The 24,104-nt window shown below is 41.0% G+C and overlaps 3 protein-coding genes across 7 annotated transcripts in view; 1 reads left to right on the top strand and 2 right to left on the bottom strand.

The window, feature by feature from the left end:
- Positions 1–1,654: 1,654 nt before the first annotated feature.
- Positions 1,655–7,515, bottom strand: gpr176 (G protein-coupled receptor 176). Its single transcript, XM_086061073.1, has 3 exons — positions 6,925–7,515; positions 4,182–4,434; positions 1,655–4,063 (listed from the first exon to the last, which is right to left on the bottom strand). The coding sequence occupies exons 1-3, from the start codon at positions 7,154–7,156 to the stop codon at positions 2,848–2,850; spliced, it is 1,701 nt and encodes a 566-aa protein (XP_085917199.1). The 5' UTR covers positions 7,157–7,515; the 3' UTR covers positions 1,655–2,847.
- A 1,591-nt stretch (positions 7,516–9,106) lies between these two features.
- Positions 9,107–21,092, bottom strand: LOC147158686 (acyl-coenzyme A thioesterase 1-like). Of its 5 annotated transcripts, none has more exons than XM_086061077.1 (4): positions 20,844–21,092; positions 10,971–11,457; positions 10,603–10,805; positions 9,107–10,274 (listed from the first exon to the last, which is right to left on the bottom strand). In XM_086061077.1, the coding sequence occupies exons 2-4, from the start codon at positions 11,419–11,421 to the stop codon at positions 9,690–9,692; spliced, it is 1,239 nt and encodes a 412-aa protein (XP_085917203.1). In that variant the 5' UTR covers positions 11,422–11,457; positions 20,844–21,092; the 3' UTR covers positions 9,107–9,689. The 5 variants fall into 5 exon arrangements, with proteins under 5 accessions (XP_085917203.1, XP_085917201.1, XP_085917200.1 ...); XM_086061075.1 differs by lacking the exon at positions 20,844–21,092 and adding an exon at positions 12,483–12,551; XM_086061074.1 differs by lacking the exon at positions 20,844–21,092 and adding an exon at positions 12,414–12,464.
- susd6 (sushi domain containing 6) overlaps positions 13,842–24,104 on the top strand; it is a 27,172-nt gene continuing 16,909 nt past the window's right edge. The window contains exons 1-2 of the mRNA XM_086061079.1: positions 13,842–14,120; positions 21,308–21,481. Of these exons, the coding sequence (XP_085917205.1) occupies positions 21,349–21,481 (133 nt within the window). The 5' untranslated portion in view covers positions 13,842–14,120; positions 21,308–21,348. The remainder of the gene's footprint in view (positions 14,121–21,307; positions 21,482–24,104) is intronic.

Here is a 24,104-nt window from a genome sequence, read left to right as displayed (position 1 = left end):
ACAAAATGGCCGCCACCTGAGATGAATAAAAACAGGTGGATTTTTTTTGTGCTTGATTCATATTCCTCAAACGCAATATTAATCAGATTACCAAGATGAATCAATTATTTACAGTACTTCTCTAAGCCTAGCTTCAAAGTCTTGGTTGGTGAAACATACAGGTAAAATTCAACACAGTTTGCTTACAGGCACGTTTTTTTCTTTTTTGGCAGATTTAAATTAAAAAATATATATAAAAAATTGAAAATTTACAATTTAAAATTAAACATTTACAATTTACAATTTAAAATTTACACTTTAACATTTAAAATTTAACTTTTAAAATAAAAAATAAATGAATCAAAAATAAATACATAAATAAAAATTTAAAATACAAAAATAATTTTTTTTAAATACAACAATACAACAATACAAAAATAATTTAAATATGTAAAAATTAAAAAAAAAAAAATTAAATTTAAAAATTTCAAAAATTCAACAATTTCAAAATGTAAACATTTACAAATTGAAACATTTTAAAATTTAGTCAGTACTTATTATGGCAGCACATTAGGCTATATTAATTTAATTTCATATTTTTTGTGGTAATTGTCTTTCACAGGTAAACTGGGACAAATAAAACAACTCCATGGCCTCATCGTGAAAGTCGTCAAAAGGCAAAATTAATGACCGATAACATAATACCACTTTGTGCCAATTCCCGCTTGGATTACATAAAACTACGGCTGATCACATAAATGGAGACGTTGTCCTGCTGCAGTCATACCTCAGCCATTCATCATGTGCTTGGTCTTACCGTAAAGAAGATTATGTAAAACTAAGAGCTTCTACAACAGTTAGCAAGCTAATTTACATAAATCATGGTGACTAGAATTCCTTTGGCGCTTTCTCTCAATGCTGAGAAACCACTGGAGGTGGACAAAAGGTGCATTTGAATAAATGCCTACCGTTTTTTCTGCTACTGCGGTTCAAGGATTCTAAACGCAAAAATAGAAGGCAAGCATTTGAATAATCATATCATAATCATCATAATAATAATGGCACTAACATTGTATGTTATTGTAAAACAGGTTATAGGTCACACTGACATCAGAAAAAAAAGGTCCTATTTTAGCATTTAGTCCAGCCCCCAACCTAGCACAACACAATAAATCTATTCCCAATCTCCTTCTATTGCTTTTGAATGGCAGCAATGGCTATTGTTCAATCAGGCGCGTGTGAATGCACAGTGCGATATGATAACAGCACAGAGCAGGAGCGGGATGTGATGCAGATTCAGGTTCTTTGTAGACATAGCAAGGGATTGTGGTCAATCGTGACTTGCTTACAGCTTGATAAATATTTGCTGGTTTGGTCTGTGCAGATCATCCAAATAGGTTCGGGTTGAAGGCGTGTGCTTTATATGCTTCACCAAGGAGACACAGGCGATGTAACAGTGACAGATTGAAAAGCAGATGTGGTTTGTGCAATAGATTTGTGGTTACGTGGGTTTACATTGATTTTTTTTTGTTGATTTTTTTGGGGGTGGAATGCCTGGCGAGAATCGATAACATCAAGTTACAGCGACAACCTCGCCGATTTGCCTCGTACTGTTTTGAGTTCACCCACTCAACAAATTATAAAATATAACATCTGGAAATGTCATATTTTTTAATCTGCATTTGTATAATGTACATCAGCATTCTTTTAAATCCACAGACATTTTAAGTACAAATGATGACAACATATACTACATAAGAAGAAGTATCAAACAACAATATTAAACACGGGGTCACAATGTCAGAATAACACATTTTAGAAAATGTTTCATTATTAATATCAAAATATATTTTCAAGCAACATCGCCTCTATCACAGTGACGGAATTTCTACACTTGTTTGATTGTACTGATTGGTTGAGCAAACTTATTATTCACAGCAAAAAGAAATATAGAAACAAATTTCATATCAAGGTCATTTGAGCAGTGCCACTTTCAATATATGTAAACAGATTTATGTGTGGCCCAAAGAAAGCAGGCATTCTTCATAGATCCAGTGTGGAACATTACAGTCTACCATATTAAAGAGGTGGGCATTTTACAAAAGTTTGCCGGTCCGTCTTTCGTCAGCTCTATTGGCATCTTTCCGTCATTTTTTTCCTAAACGAACCAAACTGTGGGTCCGCCGTTTTATTTTAACGACGCTTCCGTCGCAATCGTCAACATAACGGCCATCCGGTACTTGAATGACGAACGGATAAAAACCCACTTCCGTCTGTGCTTGGTCTGTCATTTTTTTTGAAGGTTCTCATCATTCGTCAGCAAAATGAACGTTCGTCAGAGATAGACTGATGGAATGCCCACCTCTGACATATACCGTATACCAGACTCCCAAAAAGTTTAGGTGAAAAATCAGGATGAACCTAACGGGCAGTATAAACTTTACAGGCGAAATTAGTGTACCCATTCGACGAATGCATTTCTAAGAACGTCCACTTCTATGCCTGTCTTGGACTTTCCTTATCTCTCTGCATCTCCGTCGCAGCCTGCTGATGACATTTGGAAATACTCTCAGCTCAATGGCCACTTCAATCTGAGAACATCCTGTTTAAAGCCGTCTTGGTCTCATGATGTCAAAATGTGACGGGCATGACGAGGACGACTGATGAAATACCAATTTTAAATCAACCAGGATATTAGTCAATACATGGACAACATGTGTTGGGAACTTGTTTGTTATTGAACACATTCCAAAGTTTGGAAAAAAAGGTCAAATTAAGTTGATCTGTAAAGGTTAAAGTGCATCTTTGGCTCATCCTGAAACTTCACCCAAAAACTCGATATCCCCAACTTTTTGCGAGCGGTGTAGTTCATGGGTCCCCAGCAGAGATGATGCAGACCTTGTTGTTCCTGCTTATTCGCCTTTCCGGTCGGGGCTTGGGCAGCTTGGTCTGGATAAGCTCCTCGGGCGTGTTACCCAATGGCGGAAGTAGCCTCTTCTTGCTGTTCCTCGTCTCAGGTAGCCACTGAGGAGGCAGCTCAAAGGGTCCGAACCCAAACTGGGTTGGGTCTTCTGTTTCCGGAAGCGTAGCCGGCGCCACCTGTGACGATGAGGTGTAAGTACACGTGTGGACTGGAGATGAATGCGGTTTTGGCATCGCGGTCGTGCCTTCTTTCGTCAGCCCGCCTCCGTGTCTCTGCAGCAGATCGTTTTTGGTAATAACGTGTGCCCGGAGGCCTCTTAGTCGTGACTCGTTCTTGTGGTCCTCTTTTGGGCCCTCTAATCCATGAGGGGGGATCTCATTTGCTACGTTGTCCTCTTCTTCCTCCGAGGGACGGAAAATATGCTGTTGGCCGATGTTGAACATCTCCAGAAGCTGGCTTCCAGAGCGACCTGCGGTCTCCAGTCCCACTGGTTCTCCTATCGCGACCTCCCCGCCCAGAGAGGCCATAGCCCCCGTGCTGACCAGGTTCCGTCGGCTGTAGCGTCTTTGGATCCTGGACAGCAGTTCCAGGCAACTGTGGCGTGCCGAGCGATTAACAGTTAGGAACAAAAGCGGGTTGGTGAGCAGGGACATCTTAGGCAGCCATAAAGCTGTGAGGTACAGTGATGCAGGCAGCTCTTTGGGGTCTACCAAAAGGGTTCGATAGACAACCAAGGCGCCATAGGGGGCGCTGCAGACGGAGAACGCCAGCACGACGGCCAGGAGACTGGCGTGCAGCTCGGCCTCTCGTCGAGACACGTACGGGATGGAGATGCTGTTCTGCGGCGTCCGCAGGGCGGCGATGATCACCTTCTTCTTCTGGCTGGCGCTAAGCGCTCTGCGGATGAGCAGCATGAAGAAGAAGACCAACGCCAGAGGGAGGACGATGGTGGTGACGTTGTAGATCAGCACGTACAGCGTGTGCCCCAGGGAGCGGGCGTGGTCTTTTGAGCAGGACGATGTCACGTACACGTCGGTGACGTTGGTAACGGCAAACACGGGAAGACTCACCACCACCGAGTGGACCCAAATGTAGATGACCAGATCCCTGGATCTTGCATCTGAGATCTTCCTCTCAAGCGGGTATAGCACTGAATAGTATCTGGAGACACAACGGAACGATGACCTTCAGCACAAATACCACAGCCAACCATTTTACACTCACCGGCATTTTAACACTTTGATCTGGATTAAGTTTCTCAATTGCATCATGAACCGACCTGTCCAGCGCAATGGCGCTGAAATTGAGCACGGTGACCGAGCAGAAGAGTTTGTGGAGGAACTTGATGGTCTTGCAGAGCAACAGCGTGTGAAGCCACCAGCAGCAATGAGGGCTGGAGCCGAGCGCCACGTCGAAGGGAACGCACGCCAGTCCGGCGCAGATGCCCGTGCAGGCCAGGTTCTTGATGAAGCGATTGGTTACCGATTTGAAGACGTTTGTGGAGCAGGTGCACCACAATACGGTGGCATTCCCTGTGGGGGGACACAATGAAGAGCTTTGAAGTCTCATCATAAAATTCCGAGTGTCCAAAAATGCCTGGCGGAAGAATAATGTCTCATTATTCGTTTTAAGATTATTTTTAGGACATCCATGTGGGAAATTACATTTATTTACATCCATCATCTATCTATCTATTAGCTTGCTAAATAGGTATGTCCCTAGCTGCCTAGCTAGCTAGCTAGATGATAGCTATTGTTGAATTATTAACATTGTTTTTCAGTTTCAATTTATATTTTAGCCGTTTCGGATTTAGTTATAGCTGTGTAGCTCAATGAATAGTATTGTATATTGTATTCTTATCTGTCTCTCTTGTCTGGGAAAGAGGGAATAGAGTTTGTACCAGTCTCAGTCGGAAGAGGGGAGGAACAGGCTGATTTATTATTGTTTAGGTCTAATCTGATTTGTATTCCTGGGAACTTCTGCCTTTTTGTGCTCATGGGAGGGGAGGGACTTTTCAATAAAAAACGGTGTGCAGGAGAAGGAGGGACACACAATCTGAACAGAACACGGCTTGGGTGTCTTCATTTTGTGTGATCAGAAGCTTCTGAAATAACAATACCTTTGCAAAGGGACTTCTTCACCAGAATCTCACCATTCAGTTAATTGAACACGCAAAGAGTAGAATACAAATATTGTCTACTTTAACACTATCTAACTATCTATTTAGCTAGATAGATAGATACTTTGATGATAGCTAGCTAGCTCATTATAATGTGAACACTTTTGAGAGCTCTCTCCAATTGAGCTATGCTAATTGTCAGTATCATCAGCTGAACAAGCCCCGCATTAAATTGCACCCGCTTATCATGTTCACTCATTTAGATTAGCACTGACCTTTTCTAATGAGCGCCGCTCAGTTTGACTACGGCTATTCAATGTCTACGTTAGTAAGATCAACACGCCGCAGTCTACGACAGTAAATCCAGATTTCGTTAACATTTCCATCCCTAAGTCATGTAAGCAAAGAGCGTTGTTAGTACCAAATTAGCGTGAGGTCGGAATTTAAATTGGGGGTTAATGATTGTTGTTCAAAAAGGTTTAACATTTTTATAGGTACCTCTGGGCCTCTGTTTGATTACAGACAGACACATGGTCGAAATATAATTATTCGAACATCGTCAGCCGTATCAAGCTCGGGCAGATCGAGCAGAATGATATCACAGATGTTACGTGTTGACACGAACTGTTGGAAAACAGGGTCACCGCCGCTGATTGGGAGAATAAATGAAATGTCCTGGATGAAAAACTGTTATTAACCTGTTTTATTAAGAACGTTTGTCTGCCACAGTGCAGGTCTTTCTAAACACGCTGGGTTATTGCCAGGAAAGCAGATAAGTGATGACAATTAGATTTCACACTGGAAGCAAACGTAAATGACATAAAATTACACCTTTTACATTTTAATTCTCAAACAGTTATGGTACTACATAACTTTTGGATGTAACGTAAGCTTTTTAGGGCATCTTTCTTCAGCATTTCTGTCCTAAAATAGATAGCAAATGTATACTAATTACAAAAAATATATATTTTTTACAGAGGGTTTTGTTAATAAAGTGCTGTTAGCGTGAAGGCTCAGCGACAAATATTGTGTCTACACATAGCAGCCCGAGTCAACACTATCAAAACTGTGAAACATCATTAAGAAGCTTCACACATTTTTTTTATTGGATTCTTATGAATTAGACTTTTTTTTTTGGGTTATCAATGGAAAGTGCACAAATAAGTGGATCTAATGTTACATTCATTTTGTGAAAGGGTAAGACATGTAAACAAATAACACCTTAAACAAATTTGAAGCTTATTCTAGTTTCCTAGATATGCGACTTCATAGCTCGGCATTGATTTTGACTTGGAAAACAATACATTTTACTGTCAATAAAAGTTAATACGAGACATAAATAATTATCCGTCCATCTGTTGCTATGGCGCTTGTCATCATTAAGTTTTGCGGGTGAGTTAGAGCCTGTTCAAGCTGACAGCCTTGAGTGGTTGCCAATCAATCGCAGGGCATGTGCAGTACAATATAGACAAACAATCATTCACGCTGACATCACACCTAACCTGCACGCTTTTGAAACCCGAGTAGCCTGATAAAACCCAAACAAGAACACAGAGAACATGCTAACTCCATAGGGGAGTTGCCCTGAGCCAGGTGACATTTGAACCCGGAACCACAAAACTGTGAGCCGCACGCGTTAACCGCTATCGCAACCGCCACTGTGCTGCCATGCAGTTCTATTAGGTCTTCTTAATTGTTCCTACTAATTACTAAGAAACATACATTGAAGCTTTCTCAAAAGGACCACCTGATTGGACTCTTTTAAATAAAAACACCAACAGTTGATCAGTATGAATCCAAATCATGACACCCGTTTTAAAACATTGGACGTTATGAGCGCAATGGCTCGCCGTGTTCATATCATTTTTTTTAATCGGAGCAATTCATATGTATCCAGACTTACCGAGCAGCGAACCAATGAGGATGAGAACCTGGACGGCGGTGGTGAAGTCACGGTAAACTTGCTCCCAGAGCAGCCGGTTCCGGTCGTCCAGCGCGGTCGTCCCCTCGGCTGGCAGACGGCCGCCCCAGGGGGTCGGCGGGCTGGAGGAGTTGAGGACACTCAGCCAGATATGAGAAGCTGTCATGTTGGTTGCGCCGTCGCCGACCATTGCAGCCCAACTCCCACTATCCATATCGTATTGTGTTATTTTTTTATTTTTTGGGGGGACGCTGTTATGAACGCTGGCGGCACTTGATACGAAACATTTGAGGTCGCAGCGATTGGAGACGATGGCCAAGCACGCACCGAATCGAAAGCACGTATCCGAACGCGTGCATCATTGAATTGGAAACGGAGAACGACATTGGAGTGCATAGGACAAAAAAAAAAAAAAAAAGCAGTCATATGCATCCGTGCGCGCAGGCTTTCACGGCTGCTGGTTCCGATGCGTCCATTTGGTGGATGCGGCTTGCCTCTCTCTCCCTTTCTTTCGGTTCGTGGTTGTCAGACTCCTGCTGCACCGTGCGAGGTCGCCCATTGGTCGACTGGCTGGCGTGGAGATCCCAAGAAGAATGAATATTTCACAACATGACACGCGCCACTTCGAGAGTAGCAATAATGGGGGGGGGGGGGGGGGGGGGCGGTTGTGCTCCTCCTCTTATGGCACCTACAAGCTCCTTGTGAATGATAAGCAGCCACATTGCTCACTTGCTGAATTGATGTCTGTTAAATCTCCCTCAAAACAGCATGCGTTTTTTTTTTTTTTTGTAATTGCACTGCCACATTCAAAGCAGCATGTCTGCAGCATGACATAAACAAACATAATTGCAGAGCGTTTTTATTTATTATTTAATTTTATTTATTTATTTTATTTATTTCCACATGGTATTTTTATATTTATATTTTTAATCTTGTTTTTATTTTTACTTTTATTTATTTTTGTTTTTATTTCAATTCATATTATTTCTTTATTTAATTTTTTAATAATATTTGTAATAAAAACAATTATTTTATACTTTTATCTATTTATTATTTTGGTCCTCAATAAAACAACATGGCTGGGAAGTCACTGTTTATCATACCATCCACAGTAGTTATACATATTGTTGTATTCATTTTTACTTTTAATTATTTATGTTTGTTTTTTTAATCTCAATTTATATTATTTTTTGTTCCATTTTTGAATTGTATTTCAAATATCCATTTTTATTTTCACTTTTATTTATTTATTATTTTGGTTCTCCATAAAAATAACATGGCTGGGAAGGAAGTCAATGTTTATCATACCATCCGCAGTCATAGCTTCATGAAACAAAAAAGCTCACATATCCAGAACCTTATTCAACACAATTCATAAACAAGCAGGAACAAACCTAAGTGAAAAACTAAAAAAGCGTTTTAAGATTTTTGTGCCATCGTGCATTTTGATTTGAATTAATTGACCATTAATCACAGTGCACAAAATTCACTTATAAATGTACTTACTGAGTTGAAAATCAGGGAGTGTTTCATTAAACACAAAGCTATTATTCCGTTGAATGACAAGTACAGTACACAGGTTTACTGCACCTTTGCCATAGAATTGTTTTGCCTGTCATTATATGATAGATGGCCAACCATCCATCCATCCATTTTTTATAGCGCTTGTCCTCATATCTATATGACGTCTGTTGAGAACTACAGTGTTGTTTATGGTTGGTTAAGGTTTAGCATGACTTGTTGACTACGCAAAGAAATACTGTTACCTTGTTCTGTTTGTCCTCTCACAGCACCTTGTGACATTCCTCTTTGGTTTGTGCAAATGGCCAAAATAGCGCACATACACACGCTCAGGAACAGTTCACATGATAAATATTATTTCTAGTCAGATGTCATTAAATAGCCTGGAGCCGCCTAGATTATTATTATTCATTAAAACTGTTTATTTTAAGGGTGGTAGTTGGTATAAGGTCAAAGATCTAATCTTGCCACCAGTAACACTGTGAGTGCTTTAAAAAAAAAAAAAAGGTACTTGGTACCCTAACATTCCAAAGTTATAAAAATAAGAAATGCATTGCATCAATAAAGTACATAAAGTGAACCCAAATGTGCATGTATAGCAACTTTGAAACATAAAATCCAGGGAAAAAAAGCATCAAAACACTCCAGTTGCAATCAATTTTATTGCCGTAATACACTCTAAAAACTGTTGGGTCAAAAGTAACCCAATTATGAAATCAAAAATGGACTGATCCACTTTATGGGTCAATTTGACTCAACTTTCTCGGTTGTTTTACACAAGATGACCCAATTTTTTTGACCCAAGTAAAGCATCTGACCAATATTTATGAGTTGTTTTACACTAAAATACCCATTTTCTTGACTCAAAGTAGAGGATCGGTCCATTTTTGACCCAACTATTTTTAGAGTGTACATTTTTAAAATTTTCAGAAAAGTTCAGAAAACAGAATATTTGTGTCAAATGATCCGTCTATCACTCTATCAATCACCAACTAAACTATCAATCCATTCTCTAAACCGCTTTCTTTTTTTTTTAGGTTCACAAGGACTTGGAACTGATCCAAGTTCATTTCAGCAAAGAAGGCATTTACAAGCAAGGTCGCCAACCACACCAATTTACCAACTGGCATGAAACAACACTTGAGGGCTGTCCAAGTTATGAGATAGGATAAATAAGGTTGATGGTTGACTTCCAATAATCACAGCCTGTAAAGCCTACAAACTTTCTAAGTGCCCTTGTCGTTCAAGTGTCTCTTGAAAAACCCTTGGACTCGCTCCCACAGGTCCAGCTGAGCCCCCGAGTGGGCCTTTGGCTGCCCACCAAACACCACAGCTCTTCCCACTGCAGCGTGGAAGGAAGACGGACAGAACGGCATGTGCGGAACTTCCAAAAAGTGTCCAGCTTTTGGGTATGAAACCACCTGAACGGATTCCTTGCCATGACTTTTCAAAATGTCAGCGGCTTGCTTGGCAAAAAAAGGGCTGTTCCAGTTGCGGTCGTCTTCCGAAACGGCGAACAGGAAGTGGCAGTTGGCGCGCTGGATCGGAATCAAGGACGCTTGGTTTTTTTTCAGGCTCGGATCCGGCGTCACGTCACGGATATCGATCAGCCAATTCCGAAGTTTCGTTTTCCATAAGACGGGGCGGAGTGGCGGCATAACAATGTCTTTGTAGTGTAACGGAATCACGGTATTTCCACTGCAGCCATTAATGCAGACAGTTGCTGTGATTCCTGAGAAAAAAGATGCCATTGACAATGCCAAAGCACCACTATGGGACATTGATATAATGCCTATCCCAGGCCCTCGAACCTGCATTACAAAAGGCACAGTATACTGTACTGTATTATCACAATCACATCAAAAAGTCATATATTCATACTACATCTGCTTTAGATGGAGACATTTAACACGCACATTTATCAGCCCTCAAGGGAAAATTTGCATAATGCACACCACATATCTAAATTGGTTGGAATGATGGGGGGGGGGGGGGGAGCTTTTTAATGCACACCTGCCAATAGGAAGCAGACTAGCATCTCTCCAATAGCCAGTTTTTCTATTGAATCGCGGCCCTCACATTTTAAAGCCCAAGTCTTTACACATTTTCAGAATTCTTTATAAAAATATAATGACCAACCTCTGGATGTTTACGTAGAAAGTCTGCAGCCTCTTCAAAGTATTCCAGATCCAAGTTCTTAGGATTTTTGGGTAAATCTTGGTAGCCGTAATAGGCCAGTGCGAGCACAACAAAACCTTTGTTCGCCAAGAGGCTGGCTCGCTGCTCGTTGAGGCCTCCACCTAAAATATATAAATCTAGAATTCCAGGGAATGGACCCTTCCCTGAAAAAAAAAAGGACAAGTCAGATTTGGAAGTAGTTTTGTAGTAGTTCATTCACTGCCATTGACGGGTAATGACGTCGAAAAACATTAGGCGGCAGTTTAGTTCCACACTCAGTTGTAATCTGTGCTTTTGTTTTCCTGATGAAATACAGTAAACACACAAACCTGGTGGTACGAAGAGGACTCCTCGCACGCGTCCCTCTCGCACGGGAATTCTCCTCATGCCCTCAATCATGTATTCTCTCTCGTTGGTTTCACTGGCTAACATCTCCCCAGTGCCTCCAATGTGGACCGCTATCTCCACACGAGTTGGGCTCAGCACGTTTTTCTTCACAAATTTTTTGTGGCGGGTCTCCGGCGCCATGGACCACCATAAACCCATGGGTTCCACTCCAGTGTAACTTCCTCCCAGTGAGGGGGCGCCACTCACATCGACCAGGCCTTTTTCATCTGCTTGGTAGAGGGCAGAAGCTTTGAAAGTCACTCCTTTGTCGTCAACCAGGCTCGATCTTAATTCCACCCGTTTGTGGGGTGCGAGACCCTCAACTGTGACTTGAACCAGTTTGTCAAAGAGACAGCGGACATTGGGGAGGATTTTTAGGCGGATCGGAGACATTTCCGTTTTAAGACGGATTTGTGACCCACACGGCGTCTGTCAAAACAATACACATGACTTTTGTGAATAAATAATGAATAACAATGAAGAAAAGTTCAAACAACGCTTTAAAAGTCAAATTCATCATCATTTTAAGCTTTTCCATCACTTACAGCTAGAGCAAATGATGCGACAAGTAAACAATGCTGAAGAAACCTTTGTAGGTTGAAATGGAAACTGATACTGAACCTAATTAGTTTGGATCCAGAGAATACAAGTGAGGCAGGCAATGTGTGTAATTAGCAGAAGCCGTTTTAACACATGCCAGGCATCTGGGACTCTCAAGTGGATGGTATGTGACATCATTATAATAGTGAGAAGCCTGCATCTTCTTGTAGAAATGAGTCACATCAAAGGTGACACAATTGTTATGGCAACTGGCAAGGTTGTCACATTTATTTCCAAGTCGGATTACATTCATAGCTAATAGATCCCACTGGCGATCGGTGACGTGGTGTGCATTTTTAAGGTGTCTGCAGTGAAGGTCAACTTTTACACAATTAAATTCAAATTTTAAATGAAAAAGTCATCTGTAAACTGTTTCATACAAATGTAGTTTCTAGTGCGTATTGTATTTATTTAATATGCTAAATGCCTGTGTGAATATAGTGACATTATCTAAAAGATGTCCCCAATATTTCCAAGAGTAATGATAGAGATGTGCCCCCTTTTTTTCCACAATTATAGTGTTGATCACGCTCAAGGGTGTAAACAAAGACCCAGTGATGTTTAACAGGGTGAAAGGTTAAGCAAGTAAAAGGAAACTCAGGAGAAAGTCACAACCAAGTAAATCCACATTTTACGTTGTAATAAAAAGTCATGGAGTCTAACGAGGATACCTTTAATCTAGCGTCATCGTTTCCAATGAAAATAAATATGCAAGTTAAACTTTGATTATCGTTGTTTTTCTACGTTCGAGAGAAAACGGCTTGACGATTTAAATAGGGACGCACAATGAAACCCATGCAAACACTTCTCTCGCCCCCAAATCCTAGCAAAATGATTTAAAAATAAAAACAAACCTGCAAAAATAGAAATAAATGGGTAAATAAAGTGAAAGCACTGCGCCGGTGCACCGGAAGCTTCCGGAAGGAACCACTTCACTAAAAAGAGATGGGGGTGGTTTACAAAACGCTCCTTTTACTTTTTAGTTTAAGAAGTTGAAAGGGTTATTTACGCTTCAAAATCGTCCTCAAACTATTTTTTAACACGATTGGAAGAAACGTCTGATTTTGGAACTACAGTATGTTTGAATTTTAATGGTGAAAAAACAAACACTTTGTGGTGTTTTGTCGAGGTGGCAGTGGTACGCGCCCGGAAGTATGAAGCAGTCTCCTTGTATACTTTTAAGAAATGTTAACATTTTGGACACTTAACTTATGTTTGTCTCAACATAAAATGACAAAAATGTATTTTTGTTGTTGTTCTTTCGAAAACGGGTCAAAAATTGGACATTGACTACTTTTTCAGTATTCTTAGTGGCCACTAGAGAGCAGCATTAAACGCAATTTCTTCTGTCTCTCTCTATCAAGCCATTTATATAGTGTAAAAATATAAATATAATATTTAAAATATAGAAATATTAAATTAATTAATTAATTAAAAGATGAAAATAGACATCTACAAATATGATGTATATAACATACTATATATTTGTGGCTGTATGGATTATGTACGTGTTGTACTCATTCTTTGAAAAAACATTTATCTGACTAAAAAGTACTTTATCGCGTGCAGTGATGTACTTTAATGTTAGGATCTATAAAGTACAGCTGTACAATTTCTGTGCCTGACTATAACAATGAAGAAAAAACACTGGATACATGAGTAAGGGCAGATCATTGTCAACTCAATTTTATTTATAAAGCCCAAAAAAAAAATCATGCTATGACAGGTAAAACAAAATAACACAAAAATAAATTAATAAGTACCATAAATAGGTAAGTAAATAAGTAAATTAAATAAGTTAATGAATTAATTCCACAAGAAATATGTAAGTGAATAAGTCAAGAAATAAATAAGATAAATGTCAATAAATTAATAACAAAAAATAATAATAAGCACAACATTTTATTAAATTGAAAATATATATATATTTATACTTAAATTATTTATGTATTTTACAAGAATTTGTTTACATTTTGGTCATTTATTTTAGCCTTTAAGAAACCTAAAGCGTCGGTAAATTTATAAAAGTATCACAGTCGAGCAAGTTCATGCAATAGCGCATTGGCATAATGTAAAATACGCCTGCCCTTTGTGTGTGTTTCATTTTTCTTTGTCTCTCTCCCTAATAGTACACTCTTACTTTGAAGGAGCTCGCTTTAACTTTGAAGGGGATCCTGATCCTCAGGATGACTTGACAGATTAGGACCCGCCCTTTTCACGGAGTAGCCATGGAAACCGCGCGAGAGCGAGGCAGCTGGTCGAGTTCTCACACAGCGAGTGTTTCCGCTCACCTAAAATAAAGAACTGTGGCGAGCCAACCGAGCCGAGGACAAGGAAACAACAGAGCCTCGCTGGGGAAATACGACGACATCGTTTGTTGATTTTTTTTTTTTTCGACACTTACCGCGTCGTGTGTCTACGTTTACGTCGTGCTTCAATGCGTCGAATGTGAAAAAGGGAGGAGGGCTCGCCGCTGGTATAACCTTTTGTCGGTAAGTCGCTTTTTATTTGGCAAGCTAAGCGAGGAGAGGCCACTAAGAAAGCCCCGTTTGGTACAGATGATGATGATGTTGTTGTTTTTTGCTTGGTCACAAACAGACAGAATATTACGTTTTTCAAATGGTACTATAAGGAATAATCATGCTATTAATTGTAGGTTAAGTTTCCTTATAATAAACTTGACGCTGTTAATTAAGCTAGACCAGAACAGCAAGCAGTGTTTCGCAACATGGAGGTGCTTCGCTGTCATTAATTTACTTATTTTTTTTAATCATATATTCTTACTTGGGATAAGGAAATATTCATATAAAAAATAAACAAGTCTCACGAATGTCTGCTTGTGTATTGTTCCGATTTGGTCACGTGAACAATGTCCCTAATTAGCTATCTGATAAATAAATACAAGCTTTTGTTTTTTTTCTTCTCCATCGAGTGTATGCTCATGTTTTAGATATGTGTATGTGCGTGTGTTGTCAGCAACCGGTCACGTCACGTTCTTTGTTTAAATATCTCGCAGTACATTTGCACGTGTTGGAGCGTGTGACTGGCGGCGCTGCAAAGGCGGCTGGAAGTTCCCCGAACACTGGAAGTCTGGACCTGATGTGTTCTGGTGTTGACTTTAATGGGGTTTGCTCAGAAATCACCCCCCATACACCACTGTCTGATACCACCCTCGCTTTTTTTTGTTCCAATAATACACGGAGTCGTTTCCTGTTTGCTGGATAGAGCAGAAACGTCACACACTTACGGTACTCAAGGATGGAAGTGATTAAACTGCCTATCTGGGTATAATGTCATAATGACAAACCTCAGCAAAAAAAAAAAAAGACGTGGAAAGAAAGAGACTTAAGGCAACATATGTTATGACCAAATGTTTAAAAAGTCAGGGTTATTCAGATTTTGTTATTGTACTGTTTAGTTTGGGTTATTTTCTGGCACAGTGGGACCTCAGGTCTGGACGTTACCCTGTTGGCCTGCAGTATGTTTGGTTTTTTTTTAATCATGGTCTTGGATCAAACTGTCATCATCGATGAGCCAACTGTTGAGGAAAGGTACGGGCACAAAAATAATTAACGAAAAGGCAAAACAGATACTTGAGTAATCTGGAGGGGAAAAAAACACACACACAAACTAAACAAGGTCCAAAACCAAGATTCAAAGCAACAACCAAATACTCCAGACAGCAACACGGCGTGATGCGGACTATGAACCGACGAGCACTGAATGAAAGCAAGAAACTAAATACAAACAAACTGATGAGTCAATAAGAGACATTTTGGCTAGGCACGCGGCCGAGGGAGCTGATTGGACGACACGATGGACCGGGATGACGAGAACAAGTAAACACAACCTAACGAGACACAAGGGAAACATGACAGTCGAAATCCAATCAAAATCAACAAACACTGATCATGACTGGATGGTGTAAAGTTAAGTATCAATAGTAAAACAATAAACCACTACAAGGGGGTCTTTAGTTTACGATGCGAGGTTGCAAATGGTGCGCGGTGTAAGAATACGTCATCAAGCGGTTAAAAGACGTTGCGCTCAATTACTGACGTACTTAACGTTTTGTATTTATGGCCTAGCAGTGTTATTCATTCAAAATGTTACGAAAAATTCAACGTGCTGAGGTTATTAACGACGCACATTGACTTATTTTGACAAGGAAAAACTGGTTGCGACCGTTAAAACTGTTTCGCGACCCGTGACGAAAAATCTACGTCGGCTATCCTTGTAAACGCTCGCAAACCTTCACCGCTCAGTGGGATACAGACTTTAAAGAATGTACAGTGACATAATTTAAAAACACGTAAAAGTAAAGGGAAGAAATAAAGTAAAAGACCATATAGTGAAATTGATTTAAAAAAATGCATATAGTAATATAAGTATATCGCCTGGACCTGAAAGCATTCATTACTTGAGGCTGATGTCGCTTCTGTTGTCAACTTAGTCCATTTGCGTGCAGCAGAACAGCTAAAAGCAGCTTCCTCGTGGGAATCCACCAATTGACCCAAGTCTTGAGATGTCAGAGCCCCACTGGGTTTTCTTTCCAATTGAGCTTTTTCTTCCTGTATTCGGGATCCAAACCATTCGATAATTTATAGACCAGTAGCCTTAGACACCTCTCAACAATATTGTCATATTTCTGTCTCCCTCCATGAAATTTTATTATCTCTATGTTTCATCCAAATAAGTCATTTGCAATTATCAGCTTTTACTTAGGCAAAAATGTTGGCCATTGATTTTCTATTTTCTGACGTTACAGACCAAACCAATAACTGAATCATAATTTGTTTGTGCATTTATAGATGACAATTTCAAATCGATATGTATTTTTTTATCTGATTCATTGATTGATAGGTGGGGAAAATGCAAATTGGTTGCCAAACCAATCGTGAGAGTGACGAAAAGGTTCTTCATGATGGTTTTTAACGCTAAACCGCACCGTCGTGTTTTAACGCCTTTGGGCCCAGACTTCGAACAAAAGTGTCACAGTCTGTCCTCAGCTGCCTTTTGTCTTTCTGAATCCTCGTCCACATTGGATTGGATAGTGAGCCTCTAATATCAAATTTTCTTTGTCCGCCGCGTTTCTTGATTTGGCCGAAAGGAACGACCAGACACTGGGGGGCCTTAATACCACTTCGTACCTATCCCAAAGAGTGACTTGTGTTTGCCATGCAGAGCTTCGTCATTCGGCTCCTTCCACAAGCCCCTGCGCCTCGGCCAGCTGCGGTAGCGTTGGGGCCTATCGGGTGGAAATATCCTCTCGGCTGTTCCTTTGGCACAATGAGTGCTTTCTGTCCATGGACACATGCCGGTGCTGCTGCTTTCCTTGGACCGCTTGCATTCATGGAGCTGAAAAAAGCTGCAGTGAGCAGCCTGCTGGATGGATGCTTGTCAGACTGGCGTCTGAAGTGGACAGTTGGGGCATAACATCTTATATAGCGGACCATTATTTGCTTGACTATTGATTGGAGTCAATTCCGTCATAAGAACAGTAGTGGAAAAAGTTCACATGTGGCTCCAAACGACACCACAAAAGTCAAAAGTCATCGCACGTGTCGTCACGTCAGACGTCAACGTAGCGTGTAAGAGGCACCGGCAAAATCCTGCAACGCTTGAGCAAATCTTGTGAGACCCCAACATATGTCACCAGAATTTAGTTCAGCCAGTATCAAAGGATTACCTGCATATGAGCTTAGCATTTTTTTTATTTTTTTTGGTGAACCCGCAGGAGCAGTTGGCATGAGAGAGAATAGTGAAGATTGTGAGGCGGAAGTGACTGCTAAGTGCTAACATAAGCTACTAGCCTCTGATTGGCTGGCTGCTGTCTGTGTGTTAGCATCTGTTACGAAGAGCGGTGTTACATTACGGTTTATATTATATCAGTGGTTGTAGGAGTCTAAATGCACAAATGCTAATGCGTGAAGTATCTATTGGTTTGGTACTTGTTTTTTGAGTGAAAGTACACAGTTTGACCTCTGCGACTTGCATCTGTACTAAATGGTTGACAAATAGAGGTTTTAAACAGTGTTGTTTTTTTCAAATTGTAATTTTCCGGAATGTCCTATCTAGTGTCTCTGAAAGTAGTAGTTGTCCTCTGTAGCTGGGTTTTTCCTGTGATGCCGCTTGTGGCGCAACAACTTCACCGATAGCGTCGGCAGCTAACAGGGTGAAAATGAGGTGTTATTGATATGGTTCCACCGTGTTTGCTAATCATTACGGGGACGTAACTGCATGTGGCAGATTCGACTGTTGACTTCGCCGGCACATCTTTGGCCTGGCATGTTTGCGGTTAGCATCTTCCAACATAGCCTACTCAATATTTGCTGCCTTGTTGTGTGGTAACAGCCACACGTATTCTTACCACCGCACGAATGCGGGTAATGTGGTTGAGTCATATTTTTAAAGTGAACTTTTGCTGTTTGCAACCTTGGAATTTTTTACTGTGAACACAAAACTAAATAAACCAGGAGAGACGATACTTTTCGTTCTATATTCATATTTTCATGCAATGGGATGAGCTTATGGGCATTTCTCAGGTCCTACGTTGGAGGATATTATAATGCAGCTCAAGCACTTTAATCATATGCTCAAATCCTGCATTCTAAACGACATGGGCTTGCATATTTCTCTCTTTAGTTATGGATGCCATCCTTTGTGAATCTGCATGAAAACACAATTTAAATGAAGTGGCAAGTGGGAGTCTGTTTTTTTCCACACAGACTCATTTCTCCATGCACTGCCAACAGATGTATTGTGGGTTCAAACTATCGCGCCTTACATAAAAAAAAAAAATATATATATTCTAGAAGACTTTTAATCCATATGGCTCCATTACAATTGATTAAAACAGTGCTGGTCGGTTCCATCCACCATTTTGCACTCATTAGTTACATGTAAAAACAAGCCTGATATGAATCATCCTTCCAGTAGAGTTGTAGTTTTACACTTTTGGATTTTGATATCTCATTGTGTCATTTATGACTTTCACATTGTTGGAAAGTACAATTAACGTGATTGTGCTTAACTTTTCACTTTGCGAACATACCCAGCCGCCGCTCAATATTGTGACCTCCCCAAGGGCTCAACCTTTAGTTAGAAATGCCATCCCAGCAGAATCTTTCAAGCGTAACATCTTTTAGTTTTTTGTTCTCCATATGACTTTAGATTGTCCTTCGTATTGCAAAGACTTCGCCGCAGTCTATCTGTAACCCCCGGCTGAGATTTTGAAGCTCCCTAACGTAGAAAAAAAAAAGAAAGTATTACACCTTTTGTTTCAAAGGTTGGCATGGGTCTTTTTGCATTTTGTTTTTCCGTTCCCTTTGGCTCTGACTGCCTTGTCAAATGTGGTTTGCGTCATTCTCTCCCACCGACCTGCACCGCATGCCAGGTATCCGTTGCCATCGAACCCTCGGGAACATAAGGAAGATTGTGGGCGGTCGTGTGGCTAACTTGCTGTTTGTGTATTGGAAATTTCTCACTCCTTTTGGAATTGCCTTCAGCTTCAATCATGTGAAACAAGTTATTCTATTGAAGCACAGTGCAGCCTGATCAGATATGCTGGGATTGATGTGCTAGAGCGCTCCGTGAAATATTTACACTCAACTAACACATTGATATTGGCATTGCCAGCATTTTTATATATACTCAGTATGTTAAACATCCGCCTGGCGTGGAAAACTGCCGAGCTGAGCATTCTGTGAAAGTGATGTTTCTACAGAAGCAAAAAAAAAAGTAAAATACCAGCTTCTAATCTAAAAATATTACTGTTATCCAGAGCCTGATGTCTTCCCAACAACGTAGGCTTGCTTGCACATGCAACCCAGTCACGTGTTTACAGTATCCGCGTCAAAGCAGCTCTGTGGGTCATCTGTCAGGGGCCGTGCAGCAGATCTGCAATCATATCCGCTGCCCTCTAATTGTAACCTTGCCCATTACAGTTGCCATTAGCTCAGCAGTCATGTCCATCTCTACCACTCAAATATCTGCCCCTCACTGGAGAGACTTCGCTGTCTGCAAGTTCCCCATAGATAACAAATACTGCTCCCTCGTCACAATCTCTCAGTCGCAACACGGGCAAGATTTACAGCGAAACGCTCCGGAGATTCACCGATGTAATAAAGACTAGTTAGAACCTCGGGGTGGGGAACTTCCTCACGATTCGATTTACAATTCAGGGGGCTGCGATTTGATTCAATTGCTGATTGTCGACGCGTTTGGAATCGATGCACATTCGTTTTTTGATGACAACCTGCTACTTTTAAAATCTTATTTGTAATGACTTGTATTCCCATGGTTACATAAATAAAGTATTGCAACATTTACTGCTGTTTTGTTTTATTGAAACAAAGTTGAAAAGAGGTATACGTTAGGACTAAACTGGCCCAGCGGCTAATTATTAAAGATTGAAGTATTGCTAAGCTCCACCCTTAAACGGTTCCATTTACGGTCTGGAGGAATTGCTCAAATTGATTTAGGATTTATTTAGGTTATATAAACGTCAGTGTGAGGCTGTGAGCCAATGACGATATGATTCATAGTGATGATATAAAAACATTCATCGTGCCACTGCCACATGACGCTTCTGTTTATCATGTTGTTTTTATGTGTGCGGTGCATTGGGTTAGCTCTGTTGCTACACTAGCTTTAGCATCCAAGAGTATGAACTCAGCTCAGCTCAACACACTCTCCAGGCATTACTAATCAATTCACATTCAGTCCAATAGTTACACTAATGGAAACGTTTGGTTGTTCGTGGTTTGATTGGTCATGCCTGGAACGGGACGTTTACTCTACACCAGGTTTTTTTTTTTTGCAAGTAATTGTTTATGTCACGTTTTATATTATAGTGATATGTTCGAAACATCATCAGATGGCATTTACCAACAATATAATGTCAGGGTTGTTTATGCCAGGAGCATGTTGTCATTGCTGTCAATGTAGTCAAATATAATATATACTTTATTCTCTCATATCAGGTTTAGTTTTGGATAACCTCAGTAACCAATGGACCGAAACCTAAAGTGTTGTTAATAAAAGGCGACACACCCATCACGTCATGTTGCATTTCTCAATGTCACTTTACACAATGCGGTGTTACTGTCACATGCTGCGCCACCCTCGTCAATAAGTAGATGCTCATCCCCCCCAAAAAAGCATGCTGGCGTCAATTAAATGATCGCCTCAGGGGTGTAGGAAGTCCTGCCTACCTTTTCACGTATCTGTCATGCTGCTTCCTCATTGGCAGCGGGCATTCGTTTTCCTGTTGCGTCATCGCTACCGGAGCATTAACGGCTCGTTTATTTAGATCTCGGTCGAAAGCCAATAGCGTGGCCCGAAGGTCGATTACGGGGATTTTCGTGCCGTCATTGTCAGAGAGGAAGTCAAGAAACTGCCGACGGAACTCAAAATAGCAACTCGTGCAAAAATCGGGGTAGCTGTTTTGAAAATGGCCCTTTTTCAGTGTCACCACGGCTTATAACTTGAACATCGTTCACCATCCCCGCTTGTCTCTGCGTTGTCTCGGTTACATAATGTGATGCTGAATGTGTGTATAGTAATCCGTGTTCTCTCTCTCTCTCTCTCTCTCTCTCTCTCTCTCTCTCTCTCTCTCTCTCTCTCTCTCTCTCTCTCTCTCTCTCTCTCTCTCCCTCGCTCTGTGTGGCTGGAACAGGTTAAGCCTTAGAGGACTCTTGCCGGTTGTTGGAGGAAAAGATGTGCAATGGAATGGTAGCGTTACATACGAGAGCCCCTTCCTCCTTCTCCTCGTCCTCCTCTCTAGCCCACAGGCTGGCCTTCCCCACGTTTCTCCTCCTCTTCACTGTGCTCCCCCATGGCCACGCATCAGGTAAGACACACACAAAACACGCTTGCTCCCCACTTGTCGTCTTGGATGGCGCACATCGACAAAATTGCCCTTTTTAACCCGGTTCCACTGCCACGTTGGAGTTGTATTGCGCTCGTCGTGCGGGCCAGTCAGATTAAATTGGCTTCCTTTTTACCCTTGGGTCGCTCGGGTTGCAGTCCTGTCCACTCCACGCTTCTTTTCATCACCTTAATGAATCACAACAGTTCCCTCATCCATTTAGCGAAAGAGAGATAATGTTGTCTCCTGCAGCCGCGCTGATGTCGTCAATTTCTAATCAGATAGGACAATTCATGTCCGGCAGATAGATTTTGCAAAGTAAGCGCGTGTTGGATTTATACTTCCAAGTGGATAAAAATACTTTATTTATAATCAGTTGTCGTCTTGTCGTTTTGGTTCCCGATTAAACGTGTAATCTGGTTTTATCAAGGACTAGAGGCTAATATCCGAACCAATACATTGTTTACGTTGCATACTTGGAAGCCTTGACTCGTACCAGCTTTCCGTTCACGTCAGCTCTCTGATGTCCCTCCTACACACACAAGCACACGCCATCTGCAAACACACGCGCACACACACACACACACAAAGCCAGCTCGTGAAATGTGCCAGATGTCCTTGCTGCCGGGGGTTCAGGGCGACTATGAATGCGTTCATTTCAATGGGTTGGATATGTATTGTTTGGCTGTGGCCTGTGCTGCAAGTGTTAATAGCTTTAACCGTCGTAAATGCCTCGACTAAATAAACGTGCATTTGTGCGCATAGGTGTGCAAGCAACACAATAGAAAAAGAGGGAGGTGGCACTGTGTATCGCCTCTTATTATGTAACACGCGATTTGTGTTGAGCCTACAGGGGCTGCTCTGACTCTCACGTTCAGGGTCCAATACACTGCCAAGCTAGTCCGGCTAAATGTATCTTTAAATCCGCCGGTCACGTGTTGTATGTGTGTGTGTCTGCGCTCAGCTGTTGGTGGCGCATCTTTTTGCCTACCTAGCTTCACTCATGATTATAATTTTTAAGTCTTGAAGTTTGATTTTATGATCTACAATTTCTCAACTTCAGTATGCGAGTGTGGTTTACCTGTGTCAAAAGTCATGTCGGTTGTATATTATTATTTTTGGCTGTTAATGGTTCAACCATGAAACATTCGACGTATCACACCGATACTGTATATACGACAATAATACAGACCGTCGTGCAGCCTCACTGTACTGTATAATGTAAGGGCCCAGTAATGTTCGGTGAACATGAGCAATCTGGATGATGTTTTTTATTGAAATCTCAGTACCGGTATACATAATTCACACAGGTAATCCCTTGACAGATTTCAGAGATGGGGATTGCACTGGACATTTTCATGAATATGAAATTTCATCACTTGCCGGCAAACTTTTTTTCCCTGGCTCATACAAATAACAGCGTGTGGTTTTGAATAGAAATGGAATCTAAACTGTACGAACATACAGTATTGCATCTGTATGTCAGGTTCTTCTTAAATGTTTCTGTTTTCATCACAGGAAATTAGAGGTCCGTAAGGCCTTTCCGTTGATGATTTGAGACAATCCTGCGAAAATTAGCAACATGCCAAAGTACCATCGGCAGTCAGGCCAGTTGCCAATAAATCAGCATTGAGATTTGGTCATTAAAGGCTGTTTACACAAAACTAAGTAAAAACGCATTAAAACAATGTCATTTTTGTTATGTCTTGAGAGCACTTTTAGAGCCTGAAAAATATGCAAACCAGTGGTAACGGTTCTCGGACGCTGGCCCAGCATAAATATATACAATGAAATCAACATTTTTTTTTAATATTCAATATTTTGAATATTGAATATCTGAGGTGGATCCACATAACTAATGTCTTGCAAGTTTGTCTTTGTGGTTTGTGACATGGGAAGTAGACGTAGACAGTGAGTCAGAGCGCATCTGGGTGAAGGTTTTATTCACATGATAGCATGCCTTGTTTTCTGCTGGAACAGCCGCGTATGTGTCAGGAGGCTCAGATCATTTTTCATGGGTCCAGTTAAGTACATAAACAATGCCCCAAAAACACCGCAAGTCTCCGACAAACAACCCTGCTGCGGGCTCTGCGTGTTACTAATATTTATATATGTTCTTGTGTGAGAACAGGAAGTGGCTGTCCATGGGCCAAAGTAAAAAAAAAAAAAAATGTTGTCATAGTCGTTCCAGTATGTGTCTGGATTTTTTTAGAAGTTTGTTGTCCGTTATGTGCCTTAGTGATGCTACAGCCCATTACATTAAGCACTTCTCAGATTGGTGTGCAGGGCCAACCCAAAAGATATGAGGTTCTTTCCTTGAATGTTGACTTGTTCTTGGAAACACTTGACAACTCCCTCTTCTGTTCAAACAACGGTAATCCGCAGAGGCTTGCATAGCATCATTCCTTCAAGCACAGAGAAAAATATCCCTATGAGCCACACTTTGCGTCCTTAAAAACCCCCCGTTTTTTGAAGCCTATTCCATACACACTTGGGTATCAGAGCGTGCCTTTTTGCGCACTCGGGGCTTGCGGCCTTTCTGAAAGCTGTTTTTACAAACAGTGAAGCAACAATGGCTTCAGCACAATTAACCGTGGAGGATTAA

This window comes from Leptonotus elevatus, chromosome 18 (assembly GCF_054856555.1).
Source record: "Leptonotus elevatus isolate MCC_2025b chromosome 18, RoL_Lele_1.0, whole genome shotgun sequence".
Lineage (NCBI taxonomy): Eukaryota > Metazoa > Chordata > Actinopteri > Syngnathiformes > Syngnathidae > Leptonotus > Leptonotus elevatus.
Note: the sequence above shows the minus strand (reverse complement) of the source record. Positions and strands in the feature narration are given on the sequence as shown.

What these genes read in the sequence shown, in the direction of transcription:
- gpr176 (XM_086061073.1), bottom strand. Translation starts at nt 7,156, where the DNA reads ATGGATAGTGGGAGTTGGGCTGCAATGGTCGGCGACGGCGCAACCAAC. An exon ending in CCTCATTGGTTCGCTGCTCG is followed by an intron (nt 4,435 to 6,924) that starts GTAAGTCTGGAT and finishes GTCCCCCCACAG; the next exon opens with GGAATGCCACCGTATTGTGG. An exon ending in AGCGCCATTGCGCTGGACAG is followed by an intron (nt 4,064 to 4,181) that starts GTCGGTTCATGA and finishes TTGTGTCTCCAG; the next exon opens with ATACTATTCAGTGCTATACC.
- LOC147158686 (XM_086061074.1), bottom strand. An exon ending in AGTCCTCTTCGTACCACCAG is followed by an intron (nt 10,806 to 10,970) that starts GTTTGTGTGTTT and finishes TTTTTTTTTCAG; the next exon opens with GGAAGGGTCCATTCCCTGGA. An exon ending in TTCTACGTAAACATCCAGAG is followed by an intron (nt 10,275 to 10,602) that starts GTTGGTCATTAT and finishes TTTGTAATGCAG; the next exon opens with GTTCGAGGGCCTGGGATAGG.